Genomic DNA, 14,629 nt, shown 5'->3' on the forward strand with positions numbered 1-14,629 from the left:
CTTTCCCGGTAAATATTTAGCTATCCATCTGATCATGCATGCATGTAATATATATATATTACATAGATTAGTTATTTGAGATGCTGCACCCCTAGAAGTTTGGTTTCTGCCACTTCCTACATTTTTACTCCCCTCGTACTTAATTGTATTCCATGCTGTGTTGACCTTTTCCTGGTAGAACAGACCAACAACCTTGGTTTTCTTGGTGTTCAAAACCAGTTTGTTCCGGCAAACCCACTCCCTGATATTAACCAAATCTACTTGTAGAGCTTGCTATACTTGTTGAACCGATTGTCTTGATGTATAAATTGTAGTATCATCTGCAAATATAGTAGCTTGAGTTTCAGATGAGGCATAAGGAAGGTCGTTGGTATATACACTGCTCAAAAAAATAAAGGGAACACTAAAATAACACATCCTAGATCTGAATGAATAAAATATTTTTATTAAATACTTTTTTCTTTACATTGTTGAATGTTCTGACAAAATCACACAAAAATTATCAATGGAAATCAAATTTATCAAGGAGGTCTGGAGGTCTGGATTTGGAGTCACACTCAAAATTAAAGTGGAAAACCACACTACAGGCTGATCCAACTTTGATGTAATGTCCTTAAAACAAGTCAAAATGAGGCTCAGTAGTGTGTGTGGCCTCCACATGCCTGTATGACCTCCCTACAACGCCTGGGCATGCTCCTAATGAGGTGGCAGATGGTCTCCTGAGGGATCTTCTCCTAGACCTGGACTAAAGCATCCGCCAACTCCTGGACAGTCTCAGGTGCAACGTGGCGTTGGTGGATGGAGCGAGACATGATGTCCCAGATGTGCTCAATTGGATTCAGGTCTGGGGAAAGGCCGGGCCAGTCCATAGCATCAATGCCTTCCTCTTGCAGGAACTGCTGACACACTCCAGCCACATGAGGTCTAGCATTGTCTTGCATTAGGAGGAACACAGGGCCAACCGCACCAGCATATGGTCTCACAAGGGGTCTGAGGATCTCATCTCGGTACCTAATGGCAGTCAGGCTACCTCTGGAGAGCACATGGAAGGCTGTGCGGCCCCCCAAAGAAATGCCACCCCACACCATGACTGACCCACCGCCAAACCGATCATGCTGGAGGATGTTGCAGGCAGCAGAACGTTCTCCACGGCGTCTCCAGACTCTGTCACGTCTGTCACGTGCTCAGTGTGTACCTGCTTTCATCTGTGAAGAGCACAGGGCACCAGTGGCGATTTTGCCAATCTTGGTGTTCTCTGGCAACTGCCAAACGTCCTGCATGGTGTTGGGCTGTAAGCACAACCCCCACCTGTGGACGTCGGGCCCTCATACCACCCTCATGGAGTCTGTTTCTGACCGTTTGAGCAGACACATGCACATTTGTGGCCTGCTGGAGGTAATTTTGCAGGGCTCTGGTAGTGCTCCTCCTGCTCCTCCTTGCACAAAGGCGGAGGTAGCGGTCCTGCTGCTGGGTTGTTGCCCTCCTACGGCCTCCTCCACGTCTCCTGATGTACTGGCCTGTCTCCTGGTAGCGCCTCCATGCTCTGGACACTACGCTGACAGACACAGCAAACCTTCTTGCCACAGCTCGCATTGATGTGCCATCCTGGATGAGCTGCACTACCTGAGCCACTTGTGTGGGTTGTAGACGCCATCTCATGCTACCACTAGAGTGAAAACACCGCCAGCATTCAACCAAAACATCAGCATGACCAAAACATCAGCCAGGAAGCATAGGAACTGAGAAGTGGTCTGTGGTCACCCCCTGCAGAACCACTCCTTTATTGGGGGTGTCTTGCTAATTGCCTATAGTTTCCACCTGTTGTATATTCCATTTGCACAACAGCATGTGACATTTATTGTCAATCAGTGTTGCTTCCTAAGTGGACAGTTTGATTTCACAGAAGTGTGATTGACATTGTGTTGTTTAAGTGTGCCCTTTATTTTTTAGAGCAGTGTATTAAGTAAATTAGGGGCCCAAGGCAGCTGCCCTGCAGTATTCCACAGTTTAAAGCATGAGGGGAAGAAAACGACCCATTGATATAGGTGGACTGTTTCCTGTCAGTTAGATATGACTGTACCCAATTCAATGCTGCATAATGCAATCATTTTGCACTAAATAAAATGCTCCACTGAAATCTAAAAATAGTACACCCACAAACCTGCCATTATCCATAGCATTGAGCCATTGGTCAGTCAGTGATGGAAGAGGTTCAGGAGTGAGGGATAGAAAGAGAACAAGGAGTAGTAGAGGTCAGAGGTGGGTGGATAAAGAGAGGAAGAGAAGGATAGATGAAGAAGAGATGGATAGAAGGAGATATAAAGGGGAAGAAGAAGGTCCCCAGAGACACATCTTCAGGAAGGAACAATGATATATATAAATTTCTGGACTACTGATGCTATGTATTGACCAGTGAGAGGCTTTGAAGCCACCGGTCGGCCATATTTGAACTCCCCAGAAGAAGCAGAAGGACACAATTACATGTATTTGAGTATTTATGTTGTAGTGGGGACAGTAACATAAAAAGTATACTTTAAGGAAAACAAAATTGCACACCTCTTCAAGAAACCCCCACTGGTGGTCAATAAGAGTGGTCACAATATTGGGGACAGCTTGGTGAGATCTGACCTGATCCCTGAGCCCACTCAGACACTCTTGACATCCATTCCAAATGGGAACTACAAATGTGGCTCATGCGCACAGTGCAATAGCACTACAAAAACATCCTTCTCAGATATCCACATACAGATCGAAAAATTCCTGTTAGGGGTATCATCTCATGCAAGACAAAGGGAGTAATCTATCTCATCACCCTTCTTATGAACAATTATATTTTCTGTGAACAGGTCTTGTAAATGAAGGTATTCTTTCTACAGCTTATCAGAGTACACCAATATGTTCCCCCTGTTGATGACGCTTATTATGCACTATGGTTGAACCAAAATATGACAAAAACATTTCATGAAATTGGAAATATTTAAATATATAGGTAAAATATTTATGAAACAATAATGTTAATGTTATGCTAATGATAACAATGACATAATATATTCAATATGCTGTGAGCTATTGTCTTTTAACAGTTTCGCTCGGTTCATTCTGATCAAACTACTGTAGCAATTACGACACACCTCTCACTATTGTCATTGATTGTACTAATTGCCCTGTTTGTCTACATAAACTGGTTCAAGCATTCATGACATTACCCTGTTTGTCTACATAAACTGGTTCAAGCATTCATGACATTACCCTGTTTGTCTACATAAACTGGTTCAAGCATTCATGATATTACCCTGTTTGTCTACATAAACTGGTTCAAGCATTCATGACATTACCCTGAAGAAGACACAGTGATGCCATAACGTTGGTGTTTCTTTACCTAATAAATTACTGGGAGCTGATATATATGGTGTGCGACTCTTTGTTTTTGTAGCTTACTGTTTGCTCTCCGTTAGTCGGCACCTCCACACTAAATAATTTTCTCTGGGTGTGCGCCAGCTCATGCTTTTCATTGGACTGATCATGTCAACATCATACTTTCAAAATCTTAGCTAGTAGTCATCATCATGAATCAGGTCGACAATCTACTGGCAAATCCTATTTAATCCTTGTAATATGAAGAGAAATCATAGATAAAACGTAGCGGTGCTCATCGGCCATTGGACATAAACATTACACAACAAGTTGGAAATCGCAAATTCAACAATGAGTGGTTTGGAAGGAATCAATGGCTAACTGCAAGCATTGCAAATTAATCACTAGCCTGCTATTCAGTGGAGAGGCTGTGTGGTCCAAGTCTGAGTTTAACATCTTAGGGCTAGGCCCCTTTTCTCTCCACTTCCTGCCTGAATGACGTTCCCAAAGTAAACTGCCTGTAGCTCAGGTCCTGAAGCCAGGATATGCATATAATTGGTACCATTGGAAGGAAGATTTTTTTTTGAGAGACCATCCTCTTAGAAATGCAAGAGAAAGGTTATATTGAAAACTCCCTGGATGCAATTCCTATGGCTTCCATGGGGTGTTTGCAGTCTATGTTACATTTTTCAGGCTTGTAACTTCAAAATTGAATAACAAATAACAGTTTAAGTAGAAAGACACAGTCTTGGAAATTCGTGTTTGCGCACGCCATGAAGACATTACGCACCTGCTAAAATCGGTTTCCTATTGAACATACTTCTTTCCGAAATAAATATTATAGTTTGATAACATTTTAGGGTATCTGAGGAGTACATAGAAACATAGTTTGACTTGTTGAAACAAAGTTTAGGCGTAGATTTTCAGATTCCTTTCTTTGCAAGTTGAACGAGTGGATTACTCAAATCGATTGCGCCAACTAAACAGACTTTTTCGGATATAAAGAAGGATTTTATCTAACAAAACGACACTACATGTTATAGCTGGGATCCATAGGATGACACATCAGAGGAAGATTTTCAAAAAGTGTACCGGCGGAAAAATATTTTGATGTTGGGCGCCGTCCTCAAACAATCGCATGGCATGTTTTCGCTGTAATAGCTACTGTAAATCGGACAGTGCAGTTAGATTAACAAGAATTGAAGCTTTCAGCCGATTTAAGACACTTATGTACCTAAATGTTTAAAATCCATAATATTTATGATTATTTATTTGAATTGCGCACCCTCCAGTTTTACCAGAAGTTGTCCTGCTAGCGGGGGGGTCTCTTGTCCAAGCTTAAAAGGATAAACAATCACATGCAACACCATGGGCCAGAAAAGGTTGAATACATTGACCATACTGTCAATCCAGCATGACTTCTGCTGCCTTCAAAACAACTGGAAACTTGGAACTGGGAAATCTCAGACTTCAGTGAGTTCAAGACAACTGGAACTCTGAAAATATCAAGCTCCGACTGGGAAAGTATGTTTTGAACGCTCATCCAACTCAGAATTCCAAGTCGGGAACTCTGGCCTCTTTCTAGAGCTCCGACCTAAAGATACTGACATCATAATTCAACCTTGTTTTTTTTCAGAGTTCCCAGTTGTTTTGAAAGCACCATAAATCCAGAGAATGCCAGAAGTTGATGACAATGTTTGAAGACAACATTTGCCCACAAGAAGGACCACCGCGCCACCTTTCTGTTTAAGTGAGCACAGCAAGGTGAGCCCAAAAATGTATTGTGTACTGCTGCATAAATGATCTAATATGCCGGGGATGTATACTGTAGCTAAGAAAGTAATACTAAGTGTATGTTGTGTAGTAAGCTGTTAGTAGCCCATGTGCCTCACCCTAATAATTTGGTCCCTTTCCCCATCATAACTTGGTGGTGCATACTGTTCTGACTTGGTGGTGCAAATGTAGCCTAGAACCAGTTTTAGAGAAATGTAATCATTGAATATTGTAATAACTTTCATTGTCTGCTTATATCGAGAGCCGAAGATGTGGATGTCGTACCTCTCTGATTCAGAGGGGTTGGGTTAAATGGGGAAGACACATTTCAGTTGAATGCATTCAGTTGTACAAATGACTAGGTATCTGTCACGTTCTGACCTTAGTTCCTTTGTTTTGTCTTTGTTTTAGTATGGTCAGGGCGTGAGTTGGGGTGGGCAGTCTATGTTCTTTTTTCTATAATTTGGGATTTCTGTGTTTGGCCTGATATGGTTCTCAATCAGAGGCAGCTGTCAATCGTTGTCCCTGATTGAGAACCATACTTAGGTAGCCTGGTTTCACCTTTGAGTTGTGGGTGATTATTTTCTGTTCTGTGTTTTGTGTGTATTCACCGTACAGGACTGTTTCGGTTTCATTTCGTTCTCTTTGTTGTTTTATTCGTGTTCTGAGTTATAATAAATATCATGAACACTTACCACGCTGCGCATTGGTCCTCCGATCCTTCCTACTAATCCTCCTCGTCCCTTCCCCATTTATTTATCCTACGGTTCTGACTTGGTGTACTTGGGAGAACACTGTAAGAACGGCCCATGTTCTGAATTCTCACGCTGTACATTTCAAAAGTGCTGAACAAATAGTTATATTGACTACGTCCATCTTAGCTCGCTCATTAATGTCTTAATCGAAATGATGGATTGCCTCTTATCCGCTCATCGTTCCCTTATGCCATAGTTTGTACATCTCAACTGTCAGTAGAAACCACATTTGTTTAAGCAAGTCAGCCATATCAGCAATGTTTTATAAAAGGCAGTAAATGAGGCTGAATGAACTGTTTCGCTGCCAGACAAGGCTCCGCTGATAGCCAGGTGTAGCAGTGGTAAGGGTGCACTCCATGGTGCAGAAAAGAAACCTCTGCTGTTGGGACAGCTTTATGTAGGACCTAACAGTTTGTGGGCACAGTTTTTCACTGTTATAGTGCAATTAATGTAATGTTTAGTGTTGTGTTGTGTAGTGGCTTTTCTGGCATGCATCTAAAAACATTTTTTGTTTGTTTGCCGCACCAAGATATACATGCTAAAATCTCCACTGGCAACCCTTCTCATGGGATCAAAAGTCCTGCACATTCCTGCATACTAAGTAGCTCTCCAGGAGGAGAGTTAGTCACCTTTGAAGGGTACTTCTCAGCACCAGTTGGGTACCTCTCTGTAAGAAATGGGGTGTCCAATACTGGGAATAATGTGCCAAAGATTTTCTGCTCATAAGAGCTCATTTGTTGCTCTATTTCTATCCAGCTCGTGGATGTGTGTAGTTCTATCCTTCTCTTTCAGATACGGCTGTGTGGCCATACAGCGTCAACATTCAGCTCAGGTCTCAGGTTCAGAATGAATCTATAGTTCTGGTTCCCTCACACATTCATTTTCCCAGCCAGGGAACGACTGTCACAAAACATTTTAACAGTATGGTACTCAGAGGAAATGGACACGCCTTAATATTCACTAAGGATATGCAACCGCCTGATTCAGCATCTAACATGCACTAGTGCTTCCACATACTCACAACACCACCACCCTTGACGGCTATACACACTCCAAACATACTCATGGTACATTGCTAATCAATCACCTCTGGTCACACTTTGTTGTGCCGGAGAATATCTGTCATGAGAGAGAGCAGCCAGGGAAGTAGTGGACGACATCGCTTTCCCTGCAGATTTGGGACAGGAAGTCAATTACTCTAGGTTCCAACTGTGTCAAACTGAAGAAAATACATTCCAACATCCTGGATGAAATGAGGTGGGAAATTCTCATTGAAAGCAATGGGAAACTGTCCAACTCATGAATGTGAGTTGATTGGTTAAATGGATTAGGTTGGAATTGAGTTCACCCCAACCCTGACCTCCATTTATCATCATGGAGAGTCTATAATGTATGAAACGAATAAGCAATGGCAGCAGGCTATCCTTTCCCATTCTTTTCTACATAGGCGTCTGTGTGTGTGTGTGTGTGTGTGTGTGTGTGTGTGTGTGTGTGTGTGTGTGTGTGTGTGTGTGTGTGTGTGTGTGTGTGTGTACCCAATAAATATTATTATCTTCCAGGTACCGGAAAGTAAAACAAGGAAAATTCTCCCTCGTGAAGGCCATTTTAAGTTTAGGGTTGGGTTTAGGGTTAGCGGTTAGGTTTAGTTAATTAGGGTTGGCGGTTAGGTTTAGGGTAAGGGTTGGTAGTTATAGTAGTAGTAGTAATAGTAATAGTAGTAGTAGTAGTAGTGCTAGTGCTAGTAGTAGTAGTAGTGCTAGTAGTAGTACTAGTAGTAGTAATAGTACTAGTAATAATAGTGATAGTAGTAGTAATAGAAGTAGTAATTGTAGGAATAGTAGCAGTAGTAGTAGTATTAGTAGTAATAGTAGTACTAGTAATAATAATAGTAATAGTAGTAGTAATAGTAATACTAGAAGTAGTAGTAGTAGTAATAATAATAATAGTAATAGTAGTAGCAGCCTGCTACTGCACTGCAGTAGTAACGGAGTAACGACTGATAGCATGTTTGGCATTACAACATGGCTGAGTACTCCATCCTTCCCAGCTCATCATCATCTACAGCTGGAGAGTATACAGGCAGTGCCAAAACCAGACTCCAGCATCATGCGCTCATAAACAACTACAGCAGCCATCCACATCCGTCTCTCACCATCTTAATTATTTTCCAGGGTGATAAATGTCCACAGCAGATTGTAATTAAGTCCAGCAGCACTGTCTTATCTTACCATTGTAAAACTAGGACAAACTCCCTCTTGCTCTTTCTACTGCGGAGTAATGGATCACATTGAGTGCTTTTCCAGGAGCGCTACTGTATATTGCAGGCTGCAGCAGTGCCAATACAGGAACACTATATTACAGCCAGGAGTCCAACTACAAAAAGATAAGGGGAAAGATTGGAGACTTTCTGACAATATACATCATGCCTGACGCCCTTCTATACACTTGAACTTGCTGTTTTAGTTGATGACCCCAGAGGATCAATCTGCAATGTATCCCTTTTAAATCTGTCTACTAAGAGGGTAAAACCCCCAACCCGGTAAATATTTCCCCTGACTTCAGCAGCAGTGGGGGTTTGGAGTGAGTGATGTAAGCACTGTCAGTTTCAGCACCTCAGTCAGCGCCTAACTCTCCATCCCACACACACACACACACACGGTCAATAATACCTATCACAGGGGATTGTAGACCATGGGAAAATAAGAGCTGATCAATATACTGCAGCTAGAGCATGTTCTATAGGGAATCATAACCTGACCTTTGACCTCTCCACACTCATGCATGCAGGCACGCACATACCTTGTAGCATGACAATAATGTTATTCTCTGACTTGCTTCTCTCCTCTTTCACATTGTTCTTCATCGTGACCTTTCTCTGCTGCCAGTATGTGTTATAGTTAGCAACTGAAGGCTCCCTCACCTCGTTTACAGACTGGCTAGTTCGGAGTGAGTGTGCGCGTGAGACAGGTCTGAAACAGTGGCTGTCGGTGCAATGGGGAGTAATGGGGAGCGACTCCACACTATCTGTCCTGACTGTCTGTTTCTGCTGTAGCTGACTTGCTTTTTCTAATCGGTGTACTTTGCAGCTTGACACGTCAAATGTAAATGAGTCCATAGTGAAGGAAGGGGGAGAATATGGCCTGAAGAGATCATGGCAAGGAAAGCTTGGTTTATTGCCCCTTAAGAACCTTGTTCCGCACTCTTCTATCCCCAGAAGGGATTAAGCCCAAGTCTTTTTGTGTCAATATACCCACAAGAGGCTGGGGACTGAGGTTACAGAGACATCAACCTCTCCTGTCATTTCAGTATGCAGCTCTTTGTGGATCTCACTGTAATAAATTATGTCCTGCAGTGGTGACACAGAGTGGGGCATTCAATTACTGGAAAGGGAGGAATTGAATGAATAGAAGTAATTTTCTATGTTCACATAAGTCAACCTTTTTTTCTCCCTCTAAAATGTTCACAAGATGTATAATTTTCTCAGACATGGCACATGTTGACTATTTACATCCTGAATAATGGATTCTTGCAATCCATATTGGTCAATTCATTCTTGTCGAGTCCTTCTAATCTAACGTCATATTTTTTCCCAATCAACCACATACTGACACACAATCAAAATGCTCTCACTTCTCTTACCTGACACTTCTCCAACAGTTCTTTTAAATGTGTTTTCTTCCTCCGACAAAGATTGGAGATGTAAGAGAAATAGAGATGGAGAGAGAAATGTCACATAAAGCGTCCTGCCTCTGTGCGACTGTCACAATTTCGATAGGAGCGCTCTTTCCACAACAGTCCCCATACACTCCCTCCACTCGCACGCGACCGAGTAGTCCGACCTCCTCATTTAAAGCCGCGAGCCCTGAACCCCGCCCCCTCCCTCTCAGTCGCGCGCTGAAAGGAGAAACGGGGGCTGAGAGGCAACTACCGTACCCACAGGAGGGAAACCCCTCCCACACAGGAGATGAGGAGGAGAGATGTGAGGAGTGGAGGAGCTCCCTATGATGATGGTGATGGTGGTGAAGATGCACTGTAGTGTTCACTACATTTATACCCCTGGATTTTGCATGCCTTTTTTTATTTTGATAAATGGTGCTATGCATTGTTGTTCATTACAATGAATTGATGATGATGATGATTATGACACATCCTCATCATCATGGCTGTACCCTAATGATAATCCCTTGATTAACCTATCAGGTGAATCTCTAATGATACTCCCTTGATTAACCTATCAGGTTAAACCTACCAGGTTAACTGTGCATGCCCAGGTGTTTTATCCACAATACCATATGAGGCAGTGTCTTCCTATTTACTAGCCTTCTATTTATAGTCCTATTCGTTATTTCCCTCTGAGCAAATCAGCTGCAAGCATTATTCTGTTCCATACAATCTGAATGCAATAGTCCACAAATCAAATGCACAGTCCTATTCTAGAATGTTCTAATTCATTAGAATAGAGATTAGAATAATATGAGGGAGAGGAAATATTCTAACTGACCCTCCTGACCCCCTGCTGAGGTTACTCATTCACTGATTCTGTCTTAATAAAGAGTGTCCTTGCTACAGGGTTTGTTTGTGTGTGTGTGTGTGTGATTCAGTGATCTCACTGTAGCCCTCTTGAGGTTGTTCATGGCCATGACAGAGGAGAGACTAGGTCTTGCAGTGGACTAGGTTCTGCAGTGCTACAGCATTCTCTCCCGCGCCACGGTACATTGGCTGCCTAATTGACCGGGCATTGCCCCTCTTGAAAAGCCTATATAAAACTCACGCCTGCCCCCCCAACACACGCACAAGGCTATATAACGTATTACTTGTTTTAAAGTCCGCTGATTCAGGAGAGCTGTGCAAGCATTGAAATGAGGTACAGGATAAACCTGAGACAGCTTTACAGGGATAAATGACGCATGGCAGAGGATCACATGCCATTTGCTATAAAAAAAATATGAAAACATGACTTAAACATGAACCAAACAGATTTTATGATGGAACAGCTGCCAAACACAATAAAAAAATATCACAATGCTTTACATTATTAAACCTAACCCAGACGACACTGGGCCAATTGTGCGCCGCCCTATGGGACTCCCAATCATGGCCGGTTGTGATACAGCCTGGAATCGAACCAGGGTCAGAAGTGACACCTCTAGCACTGAGATGCAGTGCCTTAGACCGCTGCGCAACTCGGGAGCCCCTCCATACTCCATAATGATGTGGGAACATATTTAAAAGTAACACTGGCTCCAACTGGTTCCATCAGGCTCCCTGGTTTCCTCTCAGTCTGACTGATACCCTGTAGGGTTTGGGTGACTGGATCCCCCCAAACACAGGTGAAAGATCAGGGTTCCCAGCATCCTCTGGCCACAGGAAGTGGAATCGCTGCAGCAGAGTGACCAGGATGAGGAAGAGTTCCATACGTGCCAGCAGCTCCCCGAGACACACACGAGGACCTGACACACACACACACACACACACACACACATACACACACACACACACACAATCAGTAACATAATGACAGAGTACAAAATCTCACTGGCCTAACTACCAATTTCACTCTTTCTGTTCTCTTTGTCTCTGATTGTTTGCTTATTAAAACTGTCTACTTGGCCAGCAGGGGCTGAAGCATGACTTGTCACATTTACATAACTAACAACAGCAGTTATATAAATCCAGAACTAAACACTAGTTACATAAACAGCCCAGGATTTACATCATAAACCTCAAACACCTGTAGATCCACTGAACGGCTCTGTTTCTCTCTAGAGAATAAGATGACAGTATTCCTGTCTATAACCTTAGGCTGCATTTCGATAGTCTCTCCTCGTCCCCTCTCATTCATCTGCACTGATATGATTGATAGAACTGGTGGCCATGTTGTCAGAAGCTATTTATTATCAGTTTTACCTGCCGAGAACACCAGAAAGGCTTCTGGTTTCACAAACTGCCCGTCATCATTCAGGAAGTGGGCAGGGTTAAAGTCATTTGGACGCTCCCATTGGCTGCTCTCGAAGAGCACAGAGGTGAGGTTGGTGATAACCAGAGTCCCCTTTGCCAGAGAGTGAGGGAAAGATGAAGGAGAGAGGGACGGTGAAGGAGAGTGAGTGAGAGGGGGAGGGAGGGAGAGAGAGAGGAAAGTGTAGGGGGGCAGAGGGATGGAGGGAAATAGAATGATAAGGGGAAGATAGGCAGAAAGACAGGGGGTAGGAGACAGAGGTGGGCAGGGAGCAAGAGAGAGAAAAACACAAAGAGATGGGGAGAGGCACCAATAACAACTGAAGGAATAATGCCAAATTCATGACCATACATGTTGAATGCTGAAGGTCAATGCATTTGTGTGTGTGTGTGTGCACTCGTGTGTGTGTGTGTGTGTGCTTGTGTGTGAATGTCACTTATCACCTTGGGTATGTTATAGCCCACAAGCCTTGTTCCCCAAAGGGCCAACATTGACCAGATCTGTCTCTTGTGTGAGTGTGAGTGTGTGTGTGTAATTTAAAAGGTTATCTGTGTGTGTACCTCTGGTATGTCATAGCCCATGAGCTTGGTGGGTCTGATGGTAGCATGAAACACCCCTAGCGGTGCGATGTTGGCTAGACGCTGGGTCTCATGGATAGTGGCCATCACATAGGGCATCCTGTGTCTGTCCTCAAACGACACTCTCTCCTTCCCCCCCAGAACACTGTCAATCTCTGTCTGACATTGGGCTGGGGAGTGAGGGATGGAGTCAAAGAGAGAGAAGACAAAGGGAGAGAAATTAATACTTTTTGTCAGCCTCCTTTGGGACCGACCGACTGTCTTAAGCTAATGCGTGTCCTGGCCTGTGCCAGACAGCTCATGTAGGAACAGTTTGCAGCGATAACATGATGTCGCCAATGAGTATCAAACCCAGGGCCACCTGAGTGACAATGAGACTGAGTTAGCCCACTGAGCTAAAGCCAGGGTGTGCGTCCACTCACCCTGTATGTGTGTGTGTGTAGCTAGGTAGAGCAGCGCCGTGAGTATGGAATTGGAGCTAGTGTCAGTCCCAGCGAAATGGAGGTCCAGTAGTAACATCACCAACCTCCCCTCTTCCAGCGCACACCCCTCTGGACCTCTCTGGAGAACACGTTATAGATCTGCTATAACTTAATGTAATAACAGTGGTATAAACACATTCAGTCATTTAACACCAAAGACAGGATAACACACACACCTTGTCCATCTCATCCAGATAGCAGTCTACGACGTCTCGCGGCTCCCCCGGTGCACGTGTGCGTTTGTGCTGCTCCACTAGTTCCACGGTGTGTTTCTTCAGAGCTCTGTAGTTGTCAAACACTCTCTGGAAGGGGAGGGGCAGCCGCCGCAGAAGCGGGAAGCTGTCATAGACCTGCGTAGAGAATGACACATAAAGGCCTAATGAATGACTACATAAGTGTCCATAGAGCTAAATTAAGAATAGAATTATCTACTTCAGGTAAAAACGTTAAAGACGTTGGATCTGAGAAATGTTGCGTGCAACAACTGTGACCTTTTTATGCAGCAATAGAGGTTAAATTGAGTGTATTTGTAACTCACAGCAGCCCAGGGCCCGTTAGCAATCTGAGCATTCTCCTTGAAGCTGTTGATGACGAAGGAGAGGACCGGGTCCTGGTAGTCATAGCGATGACCAAACAGGACCGAGCAGATGATGTTGGACGCAGCGCTGTGGACCAGAGTCACAGGGTCCAAGGATTTACCTGACAAATAACACACTGTTGCTACGACGACGTTTGTTTCCAACACATTTGACAGTAATTGAAGCACTGCTTCTAAAAACCTCGACAAATAAGTTGACATTGAGTATCCAGTTCAACTCATCAACACCTTTTTTTTTTATCCTCAACGACGGGTTAGATGAGGGTTACATACCTGCATTCTCTGCCAGCCGAGTGCAGACGTGATCCGTCTCCTCCAGGATCCTCTCCTCCATGGATCTATTCCCCAGAACAAAGTTCTTCATAGTGGTCAGAGCAAAGCGCCGGTGCTCCTTCCACACCGCCCCGTAGTTACCCATGATCAGACCTGTGGTGGTGAAACACTGGGTTAATCTTCTGAGCCTGAGCCACAATATATCTGTAATCTCTAGAAACCGCCATTAAAACATGGTTCGGTAGAGCTAAGTCATTGCAATACACTGCCATGTAATACATGGTATAATGTAATATGACAGCGGTATAAAATGCTATGATATCTTGTTGCATGGCTAACACATATCACCTTTGTCCTCTGTAACGTGGTTGACCATCATGCCCTGTGGTCGTCCAGCGAAGTCCACGGATTTAGTCACCAGTGCCTCCCGTACCGCCTGTAGACCATGGAGCACCACGGCAGGCCTCCAGCCCAGGAACAGGCTGTACACCTCACCATACTCTCCGGACAGCTAGAAAACAATATAGGAGACTGTTAGCTCGCTTAGCTAAAGCCTACATGTTTGTTCATGGCCTACTTCACCTTTGAAAACCCCAAAATATGAAGAAAATAAAAACATTGCAACTTTCTCGAGTGCTCGTTCCGTCTTCTTACCTTATCCAAGCCAGCCATAGGATTCTTCATGCTCAGCTGCAGAACATTCCCAAATATAGGAACGGGCGGTGGTCCCGGCGGGAAGTTCCTGGGCCTCCGAGGCCTCAGCACAACCAGCAGCAGGAGACAGGATCCGATACAGAGCAGAAAGAATGTCCCCACCATCTTAGGAATCTGTTACTGAGGGTACAACACACTGCTGCCCT

General features: G+C 43.9%; 1 protein-coding gene across 1 annotated transcript; it reads right to left on the reverse strand.

The window, feature by feature from the left end:
- Positions 1-10,840: 10,840 nt before the first annotated feature.
- Positions 10,841-14,588, reverse strand: LOC139408835 (cytochrome P450 2D15-like). The gene is made up of 9 exons (XM_071153202.1): positions 14,424-14,588; positions 14,118-14,280; positions 13,770-13,922; positions 13,437-13,597; positions 13,075-13,248; positions 12,839-12,977; positions 12,399-12,586; positions 11,790-11,931; positions 10,841-11,332 (listed from the first exon to the last, which is right to left on the reverse strand). The coding sequence occupies exons 1-9, from the start codon at positions 14,586-14,588 to the stop codon at positions 11,139-11,141; spliced, it is 1,479 nt and encodes a 492-aa protein (XP_071009303.1). The 3' UTR covers positions 10,841-11,138.
- Positions 14,589-14,629: the final 41 nt, after the last annotated feature.

Source organism: Oncorhynchus clarkii, chromosome 5 (genome assembly GCF_045791955.1).
Source record: "Oncorhynchus clarkii lewisi isolate Uvic-CL-2024 chromosome 5, UVic_Ocla_1.0, whole genome shotgun sequence".
Taxonomy (NCBI): Eukaryota; Metazoa; Chordata; class Actinopteri; order Salmoniformes; family Salmonidae; genus Oncorhynchus; species Oncorhynchus clarkii.

Bases quoted from the DNA above. Each gene is read 5' to 3' on its own strand.
- LOC139408835 (XM_071153202.1), bottom strand. From the start codon at position 14,588: ATGGTGGGGACATTCTTTCTGCTCTGTATCGGATCCTGTCTCCTGCTG. The intron at 11,932-12,398 runs GTACACACACAG...TCTCTGGCAAAG, and splicing joins TGGGCTATGACATACCAGAG to GGGACTCTGGTTATCACCAA. The intron at 11,333-11,789 runs GTAAAACTGATA...TGTGTGTGTCAG, and splicing joins CTTTCTGGTGTTCTCGGCAG to GTCCTCGTGTGTGTCTCGGG.